Source organism: Poecilia mexicana, unplaced genomic scaffold (assembly GCF_051168715.1).
Source record: "Poecilia mexicana isolate PSO_F unplaced genomic scaffold, ASM5116871v1 scaffold_6, whole genome shotgun sequence".
NCBI lineage: Eukaryota > Metazoa > Chordata > Actinopteri > Cyprinodontiformes > Poeciliidae > Poecilia > Poecilia mexicana.
Genome location: NW_028263375.1, coordinates 6,725,433 through 6,744,181, shown reverse-complemented (window position 1 = coordinate 6,744,181; position 18,749 = coordinate 6,725,433). Strand labels below are relative to the sequence as shown.

At 37.7% G+C, this 18,749-nt stretch overlaps 1 protein-coding gene across 1 annotated transcript in view; it reads right to left on the bottom strand.

Annotated features, from left to right (window-relative positions):
- Positions 1–14,567: 14,567 nt before the first annotated feature.
- Positions 14,568–18,749, bottom strand: part of peds1a (plasmanylethanolamine desaturase 1a) — a 34,676-nt gene continuing 30,494 nt past the window's right edge. The window contains exon 6 of the mRNA XM_014993132.2: positions 14,568–17,373. Coding sequence (XP_014848618.1) covers positions 17,252–17,373 — 122 coding nt within the window. The 3' untranslated portion in view covers positions 14,568–17,251. The remainder of the gene's footprint in view (positions 17,374–18,749) is intronic.

Sequence of the window (18,749 nt, the reverse complement as noted above, 5' to 3'; positions counted from 1 at the left end):
TCTGTTGCAGGGAATGTTATGGACTAACCATCCAGAAACCACTTGATGCAATCTTGTTGGTTACGCAGGAGGCTCCTCTTGTGCTTTTCAAAGATGTACCGTTGTGTAATTGCGCCTCTGTTTGCAAACATTTTTATGAGGGAGTGTAAACGTTGAGTTGGGGGTTGCTGCCAGCAGCAGCTTATTTGGACTTAATGTGACAAGACGCTCTAAAACAGCTAAAGGAGCTCAACTGAGCAGACTAAAATCTCATTAACTAAGAATGATTTTGAACAAAACATGTAATGAGCATGTTTTGTATAGGCCATAGAGCTATCCTAACATATTTGAGGAGGCATAATAGTTTACTAGGGGAGCTATGAATGCGTAATTTAATTCTGTTGCAGTTAGAATACATATGTGAACTCCAAGCAGACCGGAGATTGCTCCAAAAGCAGGAAGTGGACTAAACGCAGAGTATTCTGGGTAAATACAACCAAAAAAATGAAACAAATATTGCAACTTTGGCCCCAAATTGAACCGAATCTCCCAGATAATCAGGAAGTCTAAAAATATCAATACCTTTATGTCAAGTTTTTGATCCCTTCGCTACTTTTTAATTTCTCTTGCTTTGTTTTCCATCTTTTTCTGTCACTCCTTCACTAACTGTCCTCCACCTCTTTGTCCTTTACTGATGCAGTGTTTTGTACTCTTCTGTATATATGTGCATCAGGATTTCAGACTTCACCGCGTGTGTGAGTGAGAGAGAGAGAGGGGTGCAGGTAAAGGTCGGCGCTGACAGCGCTTTAGCGATGCTGCCAACAGCTCAGAGAGGAAAACAGAGGCAGCTGGAGGAGAAATGTACAGAAACAGACATGAAGGAATGAAAAGAGATGGACGGCTGATATGTGAAGGAAGAGGCTCAATAACCGGGCAGATGGGTGGAAGATGATGATGATGATGAAGAGCAGACATGCAGCGTCGGGGTGGATGGATCTTAAAGCATTTGCAGGGAAATCAGTTTCCTCAAGCATATTAAACTGTGTAAATGTAGCGATAATGGAGTGGTTAGTTAATGAAGAACAGCAGATTAAAGATGTCTTCCACCTCATGTTCATGCAGTTTAGTTTAAGAAGCTGCTGAGAAGCTTCAACTGGAACCTTAATGGTTTTATTCCAGTTCTCATCCTGGAGACTCATCCCGTCCTTATTATAGCCTAATAAGGACTATAATGTCTACGTTGAGGAATTAAAGTAAAGACTGAATTTAATCGTGAACATTAAAATAATGAAATAGTTTTTAAAACAGAAACAAAACTGAATATTTTTTTCAATGTAATTTATATTAAACTTTTCGAACTTCTTTCTTTTTGCTATAGATTTTGTTTTTGTGCTTATTTTTTATTAAGCTTAATTTTTTTGTTTAATTTGTTTAAGTTTTGACAGTTTAAACTTTTCCAGCAGCCATTGTACAGCACATACAGCAGTAAAACTGACCAATCTCAAAGTTTTTTGAGATTACTCAATTCCATATAAAAATAATGGATTTTTTTTTAAACTCCATTTTATTTTCTATAAAATTTATGATTTTTTTCAAGCTAACTTTTGTCTTCTCAAACTCAGATATTTAATTTTTCTTTGTAATAAAATACAAAATGTGGAAATTTCCACTTTTTGTTTTTTCCAGAACATTTCTGAGATTAATCTCAAAATTTTTTCTAACAAATTTTTGACTTCTCAAACTCAGATATTAAAATTTTTCTGGAGTTATTTGGCAGAAACATATTCCTCCTTTCTTTTCATTAATGGCTCTAATATGATGTTGTAGTACAAAAACATGCAAAATGTGAATTTCGCATAATATTCTCTCCTTTAATGCTGCAGCATGTGAGAAGCTTCAGTGTCGTATTGAAGCGCTTCCCTTTCGTCTCGTCGTCCGTTTAATTTAATTTGTTTTGTGATCAGTGATGAACCTCCTCAGAGAATCACAAAGAGCCGGAGAGAGAAAAAACCTGAAAGCTGAAAATATGAGCGGCGGAATGATGCAGAAACAAAGGAAAGGTTGCATGTGGAGGACATGAAGAAAAAAAAAGACAAGGAAATAGGCTGTGAAATGCCAGTGAGCTTAAGAGATAAAAACAAAAACACAGGTTTGCTTTTCGGGCTGCAAGTCTTTTTTCTCCACATATGTTTGGGATGAATGCTCTCACATGAGGGGGGATAGATGAGAGGCCCTGACGGAAGTGACACCGCGTCCCTCCTCTCCTCATCCGCTAGACTCGACAGGGACTCGGCGCTGCAGTGCAGAGGAAATTAGAAAGCAAGGGGAAGAAAACGAGACGAAGAGCGAAACTGTTCGGCCCGCGGGGAAAACTGAAGACAGAGACGAGTGACATGAACATCATCGGGCCGAGACGCTCAGTTCCACAGCATCAAACCCGAGCTGCGCTCCGCGGGGAGCCCGAGTCCCGGGACCGATCTGCAGAGAGGAGCAGGTGTTAGCGCTGCGAGATGAGGGAGTTTCCTGTCAGACGACACCGGAAGCGCTGGAGGAGAATCCAACACAAGCCGCTTCAGTTACAAATGTGCGACAAACTTGGTCAAAAATCACATATCGGGGAAAAAAACAACACAATTTCTAAATTGTGGTGTTTCAATTAAATAAGAAACGCAATTAAAATCATATATGAAGACATGATTTCACGCAATAAGTTGCTAAAAATAATTTTCCTACCACTTCTGGTCAAATTCTTCGTCTTTTCCGCCAGTAGTAACATCCGCTTTTGTGAATTTACATTGCAGTTTTGTGATACAGAAAAAAACAAAAAACAAAATCAACTCACATCATCCTGTCAAAAAACATTTATTTTCTTGTTTTGAAATTGGTTTGTTTCCATTTGCAGATTTATTTTCGTAACTCTAATTTGCGCAGTTACTTGGCTGCATACTGTTACTAGCTGTGTTTCCATTATAAATGTGTGCAAAACTTTGTCAACATTCTGGTAATGTAAAAAAAAAAACAACAACAACAACTTTGCAACTGATATGCTTCCATTAAATTAGAGAGGCGATTAAAATACCATGTGATTAAGGTTTTTCCCGTACTAAGTTGTTAAAAACATCACTTCCCGTTGTCTTCTTTGTCGTTTCTGCCAGTAGTGACATCCGGTTGTTGATCATGTGACTTGTGTGATGTGAAAAGTGTTTCCATCACAATTGTCCGAATTTCAATATGAAAAAAATGCACCTCATCCTATAAAAAAAAGCTAATTTTTTTTCCCCAAAATTGACATGTTTCCATTAAGCTAATTTATTTTTGAAACTCCGATTTGAGCCAATATTAGTTTAATGGAAATGCACTTTCTTGGTTTTATTACATCATTTTTGGATGAAAATGTATTTTTGGTAACACTTTATTTGAAGGGGGGTATATATATATATATATATATATATATATATATATATATATATATATATATATATATATATATAATTGTTTCTTTCAAAAGTGATACATTTTCTAATTTACATTCAAAACTATAAGTTGTTAATTTTTTAATCCCTAGGTTTATAACACAAACTACAACAAAGACACTCTGATGTTTGTAACTCTAATGGATGGTTGGGTCATTGAAAGACAATACTTCCTTATTTCTAACTAATTTAAACTACATAAGAGGTCAAAAGCAGACATACAGATTTTTCTAAAACCTAATCATAAAGAACTGTTGATCAGAATGTAAAGATTCCCATTATGAAGAGTTCAAGGGCGTCTTGCAGGTACAATACGCACAGATAATAAACAAATCCTTCAGATTACAAAGTGAAGCAAACAGATGGAAGCTTCGAAAACTAGTTTTTCTGACTGCTTCTTTAATGCCTTGACCTTTCTGCTGCATCTGATTGCAGACAGGAAGCAGAACGCGGCGCATCGGATCGATATCTGCCATACGCTGATCAGCAACTCCATCTCCAACCCGATGCTGAGAGTTTTCACGTGTGAAAAGCCTCCTCAGATATTCGGTTATGAAGGAACGGTGACGCATCCTCCCATTCAGCTGTGCTGCTGAATAGATGCTTTGTGTGATTTTTCTCTCATTAAAAAATAATTAGCTTTGGTCTGGATGTTCTACTGCTTCACCTCTTTAAAAAAAGACATTTTATTAATAAATAAATGCAGATGCTATTTATCAATCATGTCACTTAACATTTTGTGATAAACTCACACACATTCACAAAGACTCATAGTTCGTCCTGTCAACCTGAAACCCTGCAAGGATGAGCAAACAGTTTTATAAGTTTTCTCTTAAAACCTGATGTTATTTCATGAAATTTTAATGTAAAAAGTTAATGGAATCTGATGCAAAATGGGCAACTTGTTGCTTTATTTCAAAAGCAGAATGTAATAAAATGGCTGCACTTCTTAGGTTAAAATTCACACCAACTCAACTCACTCAACACGCCTGCTGAATTACACAAAATTACTAAATTCAAACTAGAAAATTCCTGAACAAACTTAAATGGGGCCTGTCACAGTGCATGTCAGTTGGAGTAAAGCGTTCAGATGCTAAACATCAGCTAAAGTGCAAAGGCTAGCTGCAGTGGTGTAAGTAGCATGTTGGTGTACATTGATGTACTCCATTCAGCATGCTAAATGCAGGTAAAATATTAAAAAAGTAGTAAAAATGCTTATTTTAGGTGAGAAGCTAACATTAACTTGACGGCCATCAGTAGCATGTAGCGTAACTAGGGTGTTAACACTACCAGCTGACTGGGGTTCAGTGTTCTGATGCTGAAAATTAGCTAAAATGCTAAGGTTAGCTTCAATGGTGTCACTAGCATGTTGGGTACATTGATTTACTCAATTCAGTGTGCTGAATGTAGCTAAAATAAAAAAATTGCTAAAATGTTCATTTTAGCTGTAAGGCTAATGTTAGCATGAGGGCTATCATTAGGATGTAGTGCAACTAGCATGTTGACGCCACCAGTAGGATGTAGGTTATCACTGGTCTAATTAATCTCACTGTAGCGCTGAGATTAGTCACGATTTTTCAGTGGAACTGAGACTTTTTGTTAATCTTAAGGAATTATTTACTTAAAACAAGATATGATGTCTTGATGAAAAGTTACTTATAAGTTAGTTTTGTCTTACTTCAAGTCTACTAAGACATTTGAACCAGAAACTAAACCAAAAATAGTTGGTAAGACGCGTTTTTGCAGTGCGTTACATTTTCCGTAGTTTTAAGTACAAAACAATCTACTAATTTTGTCTCTGGCATAGGCCTGATGAAGTTGGCTAATAATGTTTTTATCCTCAAATTGAAGATCTCTGGCGCCCCCTAGAGGAGCTTTTTGAAAAGCCCACATTAGAGTGATGGCATGATTCAATTTTCATTAAGGTTATGTTATGATAAATACAGATGAATGTTAAGTTTGGGGTAACGGCATAGTTTGGCATAAATACAGTTACCAAAGTGAAGGGAAGTCAAAGTCCTAATGTTCCTAGAAGTGAAAATGTGTGTGTGAGAGTGTGTGTGTGTGTTCACACTAAACTCTTTGATCAGTGACTGTGCTTGCTGCAGGTTGCCATGACAGCCAGTCACATGATCAGAGTCAACACCGCAGGTGTGTGCGTGTCAGCAAAGATACCCCGAGGTGTGACCTTGTACAACACAAATCCAGCTCTACGATCGCTCCGCTTCAAAACCAGAACACGCACACACACACACACGCACGCACGCACACACACACACACACACACACACACACACACACACACACACACACACACACACACGCACACACACACACACACACACACACACCACCACCACCACCACAGGCTACACAAAGATCACAAACAGATCTCTGCTGAATATTTCAGTCTTGCGTGAGCAGAAAATAAAATCTAGTTGATGTTTAATTTGATCGCACCAGGTTTTCTTGGAAGTCTGGAAAAAGAAATAAAGGTGCAGTTATATATTATATTTGTGTTTCTAGTTGTGGTGGGACTCGATTAATTGCAGGAACTGTAATTAGTTCATTTCACTTAATCACATTTTGAACAACCAGCTGACTCTGGTGTTTTCTCCTAACTTTTGCTGCCGCCATTTTTCCAGACAAGCGCAATTTACCGACAGCTGACTTAAACTGCTTGTGGGGAAAAAAATTAATTTCACATCAGTTTGTAGGGCTAAAAAGAGATTCATAAACACAAAACTGAAGGATATCAGTATGTTTGAGTTTTATAAATTTGCAATATAGTTCCCATTACAGTTTTTCCAAATTAATTACCGTTTTTATTTACCTGTTAGCGAAAATGTTTTCTGAATTTGGTTGTAGTTGTTTTGTAAGTTTTAGTTAATATTAACTTGAATAGAAATGCTGCGTTCATGTACATACCTGAATCTGACAACGTAGTTTCCAACCAATCGCCAGCCGCCATATTGTTTCTGTGAAATGACTGGAGGGAGGAAAGAGCAGACCTGAAGAGAAACAGAGGAGGAAGGTGGAGAGGATGGTGAGTTTGGTCCCAACCTTTCTGTTTGCCTCAGCATTGATCTCTGCCTCACCTCAACATCAAGGCCGGCCCACACACTTATATTTGCTGAAGCCCGGCTTCGACCGCCTGCCTGGTCAAATTAGAGCCGGAGAGCCGCCAGGCCCCAGGGACGCTGCACACGTTTTCACTCAGACACGTTTAAAGCTGGTTTTCAGCGAAACACGTCTGATTACATGGAACTATGGAGCAGATTTCTGTTGGAAACACAACTGAACATTAAAATAACGGTTTTAGTATTAATGTTAGAAAGTTTATTTTCTAGAAAATTTCTGAGATTTAATGAAACAATGTCAGTTTTTTTTAGTCAATTCTCAACTTTTAAATCTCAAATTTTCCATTTTTTTCTTTTTTCTTAATCTTAACATTTCTGAGTTTAGTCCTTTTATTCTGTTTATAATGGCCGTAATACACGGTCGTAATCATAGCACATCAGTAATCTTTGGATGAGAACCCGACGCTGCTCCGTTATTCATTTATTCATCTTAAGGTGATAAATGAATAAACTTAACTGAGGTTGTTGAGTATTAAAATTTCAAAACAGATAAAATGCAATTTGCATCCCAAACCGGACTCTGGACCATTACTCTTTCCGGTTCTGTTATCTCCCCGCCATCTTTGTTGCAGTATCAACTGTCTCCATTTAGGATGACTAGCGGCACCCTCTGCTGGTTGGTGGCCAAACTACAACATTAAAATAGATTTAAGACATTATCAGTTAATCGATTTGAACTAATTTTAATCTAATAAACCATTAATTTACAATTCATCTGTACTCTGGACCAAAGAAAGTCCTGCTAACGCCTCGGAGAAGATTCACTGCAACTGAAAGTCGGACCTTTCTTCCAATTTGTGCCAAAGCACCTTTTTGTTTGTGAGCGTGTTGTGTGTGTTGTGTGAAAGTGTGCTGTGTCAGCACCTGAGACAGACAGGGCTGCTGTTGTGCAGCCACAGAGGAAATAAAACAGCAGCCCACGTTGTTGCAGCCGACAGACAGACGCTCTCCTCCTTTTGTTCCCGCTGTTTATTATTCCTTGTTCTGCGTTCATCCTCTCCTCCTGTCTCTCAGACTTCATGCTCACCCCCTCCTTCTGCCACCTTTATTCCTTTCTTTCTTTCCCAACCTCCTTTAAATTAATCCAGAAATAACATCAGTGCAACTTGTGCGTAAACCCCTCTCCCCACGTCTGCAGAAACACAAACACGTCTCTTGTTCTATTTTTAAATATCAGCATGATTTTTCTTTTTTCTTTTTTTTTTTACTGTGCAAAATTAAAAAAGGAGGCGGAACAGATGGAGGAAGGTGAAGCTGAATATCTCACAGATGAGTGATGAATGGTTGAAGGAAGACTGAGCAGATGGATAAAGGAAGGAAGTGTGGCTGAAGTACAGTAGAGGAGTTTGCCAGGTTAGAACTACAACAGCGGCGCCAAAAAGAGTTAAAGAAGAAAAGAACATTTATTTACAGGAAAAGTTGGAATCTTGGTTACAAAAAAGAAAAAAGAAAGAAAGAAAACACCTTTTTGAGTTTTTTTGTGTTTAAGATCTGATTTGGTAGAATCTGAGATCCAATGCTGCCATCTGCTGGACGTTTACAGGAAGGATTTTTCAAAAAGGATTTTGAAGCACCATCTTTAAACATTATTTTTTAACTTTTATCAGTAACTGCATTTAGTTTGTACATGGAAGTAAACGTCTAAGTTGTGATTACTTTCAATGTTGCTAGATTGGGCTGCTTTTGAAAACGTTTGACTGTGAAAAGAAAAAAAGTAAACAGCATTGGGTGGGCTGTTAAACATTTCCTGCTTTTCACAACATTTGGTTGTTTTTAGAAAGTCTTTTACAAGGAGACTGAGGTTTGTAGGCAGATCAGAGTTTTATTATGCATTCACAACTCCCCAACAAACCGGACTTTTTACGCAAACGAATGTCTTTTCAGTTAAAGCGAAGCAAACAGGGCTGGTGTGAATGCAACCTTTAGTTAGCACCGTTCAGTCTAAAAAGTCCAGTTCGGTTGAAGTGAACTCTGGTGCAGTTTGTGAACACCAAGACCAATCCAAATGCAGGAAGTGGACTACAGCGCTGAGCATTCTGGGTAAATGCAACCAAAACAAACTCAAGAGTCTCTAGCATTAGCGGGAGAAATGGCTCACGGTCTTTTACCAAAAATAAAACAGAAATCTTGTAACCGCTAAAATCTGACGCTACTCTACTTTTGTTTACATTTCGTGAAGAAGGAAGTTGCGCCCCCACAGGCGAGGAGGGGAACAGGTTTTTAAATTAGCTTGGTTCGTTTGCAGTGTGAAAGAGAACCGCAGCAGATGGAAATGTAACAAATGCTGTAATTTTGATCCCCAATCGAACTGATTCCACCGAACTATCAGGTGGGAAAACAACTTTAGCAACAACTTATTAATTTAACTTCTATTTCACCAGCACACACTAATGCACAATCCAGATATTTAATTAACATTCCCAGTGAGTGCAGTGGGAGTAGTGTGACAGTTTGTGGGCCGGTTCCTGCAGTTTGATGTCAGATATTAACCAGGACACTGGAAACATCCAGATTCCCCCTGAACCCACCTAGAGAATAAACATAGAATGAAATTACTGTTTACATTACAAAGGAAAGGTCGTCACTGGTTGGTTTTGTTTCACTATAGGTAAAGGGTTACTTTGTTTGGTCAAGAATTTAAACTGTACAAGACAAATATGACGATGTTACATAGGAGATTTAAAGGGATCGACTTATTCGTTGAGGTTGTTTGTTCAATTTCAGTAAAACAAGAACAGCAAAAAATCCATTCAGGAGGTTTTTTTAAATGGCAGCACATTTTAATGCTTCCATTTTGATTTTTACTGCTTCTAAAAACAGACCAAGCACTTAAAAAAACACCTTATTTTATAATAAGTGAATGTTTTATGATGTCAGGAAAATGTATCAGTTCAAAAACCTCCAAATTGCTGAGTAACATTTGATGGGGACTGCGCAGCCAACAAGAATGTAGCAAGTGGTTTCTTTCTAGCAGCTATTACCAGCTGACCAAATGTGCTGGAGCATTGCTTGGGTTGCTAGGTAACGAACTAGGCTCAGCTGTGGTTGCTAGGTAACAGTTGAGTTCCCTCAATTTTAACTTGGTATTCAGGAGGTTTGTGAAACAGCTAATATTCCTTTGTTTTTTCATTTACCATAAATAACTTAAATTTATCATCACAAAGATAAATCAAAATTCTTATCATGATATGGAAGTGTTCACGATAAATAATAAACTCCTAGCTAAGGGGGCCGAATAAAAAAACTAGGGCGGGCCGGATTTGGCCCCCGGGCCCTGAGTTGGACACATGTGGTTTACAGATCACCTTTTATAAGAAACTTTTAGAGAACTGCAACACAAAGTGACACTTTCTAGGAAAAAAATAGGCTTCTATGGTGGCCCTGAAGTACAAACCATATGAACAAATCACTAAACACAACTACAAATTATTCAACTACAATATATGAAAAAATAAGCATAATAAGCAAAAATTACAAATTAAGAAATCAAAACATTAACTAAGCAAAACTACAACTTAAGAAAACATAATGACATTAACAAAATGGAAGAGGTAAACCTAAAATATCACTGATTGGATAATTCCATTTTTGACTTTAGAATCGGAAAATATTCCGACTTTTTGTGCATTTGTTGAAAATATGAACATATGTAACATTAAAATAGCTACTAAAAACTTATCTTCATGATTTCTTAATTTATATTTGTGCTTATTGTGTTTTGAATATGTTGTGTTTTTTAATTTGTAGTTGTGGTTAGTGATTTGTTTGCACTTCAGGGTCTCCGTAGATTCTGAAAATTTTACAAATCTTTCAGTTTTCTCCCAAGCCTCACCCATAAGTGCTTAGTAACTTGTCATTGTTATTTCTCTGCAAACTTAAAATTTAGTGTTGTATATTGATTATTAAGAAGGAAAATGTAAAATTGATACTTTATTCCTCTTAATAAAACCCATTAGAACGCTACAGAATCCATTCAAGCCTCTTGATGAGGGCTACAGTGACTTAATTGGCCTTCTCACCTGCAGAAGCACCTGCAGGTGAGAGTGGCACACGTGGAGCCATGCAGGTTCAGGCATCCACACCAGGCGGAAACTGAAACACATTCTTGTACGTGCAGAACTGAGCGCACACAGCGAGCCGGCGACAGGAGTGTGAACACACCTTGACGTTTAACAAGACGACGCTCACACCTCGTCTGACAGAAGTCACCTGCTGCCACACTTACACATGTCATTAGAGAGAGTCGGAGCTCTTTGTTACTTCCACTTGCTGACTTCACTGGGATTTTTTGTGCCAAGCTGTGATCAGCCCAATTAGGTTTTATTTACCTCTAATTGGGAACTAATCTGGCCGCGGTTCCAGAGTGGGAAATGAACAAAAAAATACAGATTCTCTGTACATCTTAAAAATAAAGCCACTGATTTTCACCTACAATGGGAAGGAGTTTACATTTCTTCTTTTTTTTTTAAATGCGGTTGATTGGTTTTGTCTCATTCTGTTCTTCTGTTTTGTTCTTTCTGCAGAATCTGTTTGTCCTTGAAGATTTAAGGTTTTCTTCGACAGAAGTAGCTTATTTGCTGCCCTTTTTGTCCAAAGTTTCCACTTTCTGAGGGTGGAAACATCACTTCCACCTAAAGTCAGGAACAGAGCAGCTGTTGGCCCCCCAGCTAACAGACTAGCTGCGCTAAACCCCAGAGTTGGGTACTAACTATAGTTACATTTACACAATTACATTTACTTGAGTAGTTTTTTTTTAAACCCAACTATGCTGTACTTTTTACTTTCAATTGAATAATTTTACTATGAAGTATCTCTAACTTGAGTATAATTTCTGGATTTTTGACCCACTGAATGAAAAACATGTTTTAACCAAAAATTCACCAGAAACACAAACACACACCTGCAGCTTTTGTTACAGTTTTAGCAATTTTTTATTGAAAGAAACTGATTTCAAAAAAGGTTTTTTATGTGATTTTGTGTTTTTTTTTGTTACTTATATGAATTGTTGTCATTTTTGTCCTTAAAATACCAAAATAAAACTTAACGTCACATTTTGGTCTGTCTGATGATGTAATTTTTAAATATTAAATGATAATTTGATCAGTTATGCAGTACTTGAGTAGACATTTTACCAAATACTTTTTTACTCATACTTGAGTACAGTTTTTGGGAACTCTCATCTGGCTAGCCATAATCATAAACATATGCTAATGCTAAAGCTAAAGCACTGTACCAACACGGTATTTAGCAGAAGCTAACGCACAAGAGCTAGTAGCTGCATTTCTTTTTTTAGTTCGAACACGTAAAATGTCAGAGAAAAATAATCAGAAAACAAAAACATATAATAATAAAACATAAGAAACAAAAACAAAACTCCCATATCCATTTTGAAAAATGGTCTCACCCAAATATGTCCTGCATTATACATTTTTAAACATCTAGTTTTTACCCCAATGGTTTCCATTAACCATAAATTTAGCTTACTGGACACATCCCAATCTAAAAAAAAAAAAAAAAAAAAAGAAAAATTTGATAAGTTTTTGTGCTAGCATGAAGTTGTTTTCCGGTCGTATCAAAACACTTTTTTCGCTTCACACTAATCACGTGATCAACAGCCGGATGTTACAAAAACGACGAAGACAACAGGAAGTATTTTCACACAAGGAGCAGCTGACTCCATCAAAAGTCTCAAAGCATCACACAGTTAAAAAAAAAAACCCTTCAAATGATAAAGGTTTTGTTAGTTCCTGTAAATTCTGGACTGTATGGTGAGCAGAGCATCCAGAAACTACTCAAGTAAAAGAAAAAAGCCATCCAAGAAATTACACGAGTGAAAAAGTATTTGGTAAATAGTCTATTCAAGTACCGAGTAACTGATCAAAATATAAAGTTATGTGGAAATGTTGGTATTTTAAGGACGAAAATGACAATAATTCATATAAGTAACAAAACAAAACAAAACAAAAAAAAAATCAGGCAAAAATATTTTTCCAAATCAGTTTATTTGATTTGGAAAAAGTTTTAAAACTTTAACTTATGAAACTTTAACAAAAACTGCAGGTGCGTCTGTGTCTGGTGAATTTTCAGTTTGTTTTTCATTCAGTGGGTAGAAAAGCCAGAAATTTTACTCAAGTAAGAGCAGCAAAGAATTACTAAAGTAAACAAGTACAGCGAAGTAAAATACTACAAAAAAAGTTAATACAGTAAGTTACAACCCAACTCAGCTACAGTCGGCATGTAAACATCCTTCATTGCCTCTCTGGTGCGACACGCCGCCCAGCTCCTCCACCGTCGCTCCTTTCTGATCCAGTAGGAGCGCCTTCGTCACTTCCGCCGCGCGCCGCGCTAACAAGGCCCGCGTGCGGCGCGTCTCACTCACCGCGGTGACATATTGGATCTCACCAGGCTGATGTGCCCGACTGATCAGGGCGTCACGCTGGCAGCTATTAGAGCCTCCATCAGCCTCACCGAGAGCCGGGCTTTGATGGCGACACAGTCTGACACATGATGATTAGCGGCTGCGGGAGGATTTCACACAGCATCGCAGAAATTAATCAGGATACTTTCCGTTTCCACTAAACCGACGATTATTGATCGGCTTTCTGCTGCATTTTGAAATATATTCAGTTACCAGCATGCGACGGAGTATATTAATGAAAAAAGAATCAAACAAATAAAATGACAATTATCATAAAATTACGAGCTTAAAGTAGTATTACAAGAATAAAGTCATGCTATTTCAAGATGTCATAATATTACGAGAATAAAATCGAAATATGAGAATAAAGTCAGACTATTACAAGAATAGTCATACGATTGCAAGAAGTCTGTATTACAAGAATAAAGTATGAGAATAAAGTCAAAATAATGAGAATAAATCATTTTTCAAGAATAAAGTTGTACAAGACTAAAAGTCAAAATAATATATCTTGAGAATAAAATTAGACTAATATAGTCAAAATGCTGAGATTAAAATAATATTTTGAGAATACATTGTAATATAACTTTCTTCTTGTATTTTTTTACCTTATTAGTGTGGTCCTAATACCCTGTCGTATTTATTTGTCCAAATTTTATTGATTTAATCACTAATTCAATCTAGGCAGCCTAAATGAAAGTGGGCGTTGCTGCTACATGCACAGGCTGCTGGAGAATTTGGGAGGGTTTTTTTTATTTATTATTTCCTCTATTATTTATGTCAAACCAATATTTACAGAGTTTACCTTTCTCTGGTTCTGCTAAAAGAGCTCGTTCCTCTCCACTGTCGCCCTGTGCTTCCTCAGTTTCATCAAAGTCAATCATCTGGCTTAATTCAACGTTTTCACTGAGCTGAGTCTAATTCCTCTGGGAAAGGGTTTAAACTGGATTATCTTGATTCAATTATACATTTGACAAAATAAATTTGCCAATAGATCCGATGTTTGCTGTGATTTAGGGAAATAATAAAAAAGTGGAAAGTTTTAGTGTTAATTGATACAAGTTTCTGATCAAGTTTAATTTAACAGTAATTCCCTCAAAGTAATATTTTCTTCCTTTTGATTTACAAGGCAGATCTGATTCTCAAAATTAACTAAAAGCATAATAACTTTCATAAATAGATGCATTTAAAACTATTTTATTGTGAAATACTGAAGTCAAATCTGACAGATTTATTAAACAGCAGACACTAGAGGGCGCTGTTGGTTTAGCTTTGACATTTAACGTTTGGAACAGTACAAAAACCAATTTTAAAAATGCAATTTATTATAAAAACAAGCCATTTGGTGCTCCTATTTAGAAAAAATATCCATATTTTAAGAAAACTTTAAATCTAAAACTGGGACAAAAGAAAAATCTCGAGACATCGAAGCAGCGCAGACAACTTCCGGGATCATAAGATTTGTTTAAATATTTCTTCATCTGCAGTTCAAAGCTACAGAGAAAATCTTTAGTTTAATAAAAGTTTTTGAAAACAGATCAGAGCATTGAGGCAACATCAGGAGTTACTAAATCTTTATTCAAATCAAACAGCAGATAAAAACATTAAGGCAAACCAGCAGCGAGCTGCAAACAAACAAGGCTCGATCTGTTCATAAAAAAATAGAAAATTATAAAGCCAGAGAAAAACAACAGAACACAGAGTCGTTCTGTTAGTGTGCATGCATCATCTGTGAGTGAAGTGTTCAAGACGCTGTTTACTTGGTGGAACCATAAAATGCTGCTGATGTTTTTGCTGATCTGTGATTGGAGCAGCTTTCAGAAATAAAGCCAAGAGAGAAGCAGCTCAACTCTGCAGCGGACGGTTACAGAAGCAAAAACCAAAAAATTTATTTTCCCATTTCTCATCTGATTGAGCGTCAGAGCGGAGCTGGGAATTTCTTCCCCCAGAAAATTGACTTCATGCTCGGGTTCAGTCAGGAGCGGACTCCCTCTGCTGCCAATAAAGCAATCACTTTAGTGAAAACATCTGAAGCAGGATCAAAGATCAACTTTTACATTTTATTTTCGGTCCCGACGACCTGATAAGTGTGACTGAGCTGTAAACCCAGAAGTCACAACTGAAACAAACATTATTTTCATTTGGTAAATGGAAGATCTTAAAGTTTTATTCACATTATTTTCAGTGTATTTTCATACTAAAACAACCTGTCCAATTCCACAACGTTCTCTAAATGAAGCAAAAAAAGCTGGAAATAAAAGCTCCCGTTTCATGATCAATAAAATGTTAACAGAAATTTTGAAGAGACACTGCAGCTGTCTGGAGTTTTTATTTTGAAAGTCTGAGCTAGAACCCCTTTCCTGCTTTTCCTAAGAACCTCTCATTTCCTGATTCAATCAATTTTAATCAGGAGTCACAATAACTGGAATTATCATGGTCTATGTGACAAAGCCTGATTGATTAATACAAAAGAACCAGAGAAAACGCTGAGTCACTGGTTGCTATGGCGATTTCTGCCAGAGAGCAGAGACAGAAAATTTAACTCAAAGAGTTGCTGTGGAAAAACTACAAAATCGCTAAACCAGGAGCTCCAGGACCTTCATGTAAATTTTTAAGAGTTTGTAGTTTTATGTAGAAAATACAAGTTACCGAGACTGTATGTTCCACTTTAGAAAGACATAATGGAGGCGAATTAGATTGTGCTCTCTGCACTCTGAGCTGATCTGACAGAAAACTGTAAGTCCGACAGCAGCAGGAGACACACTGGGTGTAAGGAGGCAGAAATATTTACGTTTTGATGTGTCGACTGTACGAGCAATCGATACATCAGTGAGAGTAAAATAAGACATTTCTGTCCTGTGTCTGGCATCACCACTGGTGTTTCAGCAGTAAAGAGTGGCCGAAATATGGAGCTCAAAAAAGGGGCGGGGCCAATACATGGAGGTCCAAAAAAAGGGGCGGGGCCAATACATGGAGGTCCAAAAAGGGGGAGGGGCTTCTACTTATTTCACCAAAATCACATTATTTTTAATAGAGAACATCCTTTAGTTGTTTATTTCCTCTTTGTTTGTTTTTTTGTGGTAAACGTACATACTGTACCATCACTGCCGACATATTAAATAAAACGCTGCACATTTTGACAGATCTACCTAAATGTAGAAACATCTGTAAGCTTATATGTCAATAGATGAAAACATTGGCATTACATTACTGATAAATGTGAAAATATATTACTCTGTTTGACAAGAGTGCCACCTAGTGAGTTGTGTCTGTCATTATGAGCACCTGCAACAATGGTAACTTGATTTGGTTTACTTTTGTCCTAGAAATTTAGGATTTGGTTGACGATTTCGGTGGGGTTGGTTGGTTTGTTAATAGAGTTAAGTGGGGGTTGGTTTGGTTGGAAGGTCTATTTGGGTGGGGTTGATTGATTGATGATTAGGTTAATGGATGAAGTGATGAACCAACATTAGGATTTTATGTTTTAAATTTTTACCCATTTCTATGCGAGTTGGACAGATATTTATACTTGATTACTCCTCTGGATCCCAATGTGGTTAGTTTCTAGCAAAGTATGGGTTCATCCAAAATCTTAAAAGTTAAAGTCTAAGTCTGATCTAATCTAACAAACATCTGAATACGAATCATAACATCAAACTGAAGTTATTAGGATTAAGATCAAGTGTTCAAATCAGCAAATATATGTAAAATCTTTAAAGTTAATATAGATCCCAAAATATTAAATGGAAACATCATAAAATTAGCTGATTTTTACTCTTCTGTGAGAATGTAGACATTTTTTAAACATAATTTAACCTGCTTTGTGGGTCCTGACAAAAAAATCCCCCAATAAACCAAGAAAGAAACAGAATAAAGACGGTAACCGAATGTTTCCCTTCGTTATGTGTTGGTATGAAGAGCTGCTGGTCCCAAACAGCTCAGCGTCTCTTCTGGAGAGCCCAACCTCCAGAAACCTGAACCACGTCTAAACAAACACCTCAGGAGTCTAAAGACAAACCGATGGATGCAGAACATCCAGAAAGCTTTTACACCAACATCAAAGTTTTTCTTTCTCTGGACACATCGTTTGTTCTGAAGCAGAAAAAAAAGCGAGAAGCGCAGCGATACCAGAAAAAAAAGCTTGTCTCCGTTTCTAAACATCTGTCCATCATTTCTACCTCAGCATATTTGCATTTACACGCCTGATTCTCCCCTGTTACTGGTTTCACTGGGTTTGTCCGTCAGTCGGTCTTCTTGGCCCATGCCATGTCGTCGGATCGCGGTCTCTGGCCCGTCAGCTGTTCGATCAGCCACTCCATCCGTCTCCAAAAGCCCAGCTGGTCCAGTGGATAGTTGCACCACCCTGAAAACAGAAGGAGATAGGAAAGATAAAAAAGAGGATAATTATTTAAATCACATTTGGTAAAAGAAGAAGAGCTTTGGCTCTTTTGGACTGCCAGTTTCTCTTCATCATATCTGCAGAGGGAGGACTTAGGAATGCCAACATGGAGGCTGGTTCCCTCTAGCCCTCCTGCAAACTGCACCTTCCAGAAGGTGAAGGTAATTTTTCATTTAGCGCTTTTGCTAACTGAGCGCACTTAGCTTCCCTTAAATAAATGTTTTCCAGATAAATTCTACAGCGATAATTTACTTGCCTGTTTGGTAAACTTTCAGTTGAATAAAGTTTGACATCTGTGTCAAAGTTTCAGCTATCGACTAAAGAACTCTTCAAGTAGTTAGCCGTTTGTATTCATGCTCTTATTTTGAAGTGGAGGAAGACAGCAGTTCCATTTCCTGTCCTCACATTTTCCTCTAACTTTATTTCAAACAAGAAACATACAAGAGCAAAATAAAACACTGAAAATAGAGAATAAAATATAAATATGGAATATTAAATTAAGGTTCAGGTTTGAAGAGTTTCTTTTGAATTGAAGCTGGCGCTAACGCTAAATACCGGGTTGGTGTAGAGCCTTAGTGCTAGCTGAACTTATATGTATGATTAGCATTCAGAGTTAGCCTAACACATAATGATGGCAGCAGGAGGCTTCAAATCATAATGCCTCCATTTTTAAATTTAAAGCCTCCTGTCTGACTCTCATCATCATGAGCAGAAAGATGGAGGGTCATCCCAGGAGACATCCTTAACCTTACCAATGCACACACACACCTACAGCTTCTCACTTCCTGTGATGTTTACAGAAGTCCAGCAGCTGAATTTATCTTTCTGAGTTAAGCACATTCATGGATGTGTGGCTGCAGGCCAAAATACATTTACATGTACACATGAATGAATGCATGGCACCCATGTAGCAGCAGCGCAGACATGAACATCTAGAGTTATTACAGACAGAGTAAGAGAGCATCTATTGATTAAACAGAAACCCTCCACTGGTTTAAATATGGTAAAGTATCCCGAGGTTTTGTTTTATTTCCTGCATTTTTCCATGTTTTCCCTTTTTTGATCCCTCCAAATCCCTGCTTCCTCCCCCGTCGTCCTTCCCTGTCCTCCACCCTCCCCTCTGCTGCCTGTGAAGTCCTATTTGTTAGAACAGACAGCAGGTTAGCATTAAATATACATGGGGATTGTCAGCCGGTGGCGAACACAAAGGCAGCGAGGCGGGCCCCCAGAGGCCCCCGAGCCGGGCCCAGGCAGCCAGGCAGCGCGCGCAGGGGACCGTAGGGGACGACTCCGCCGTCCCCGACCGCCACCTCCTTCCTCCACACACACAGGTTAGGAAC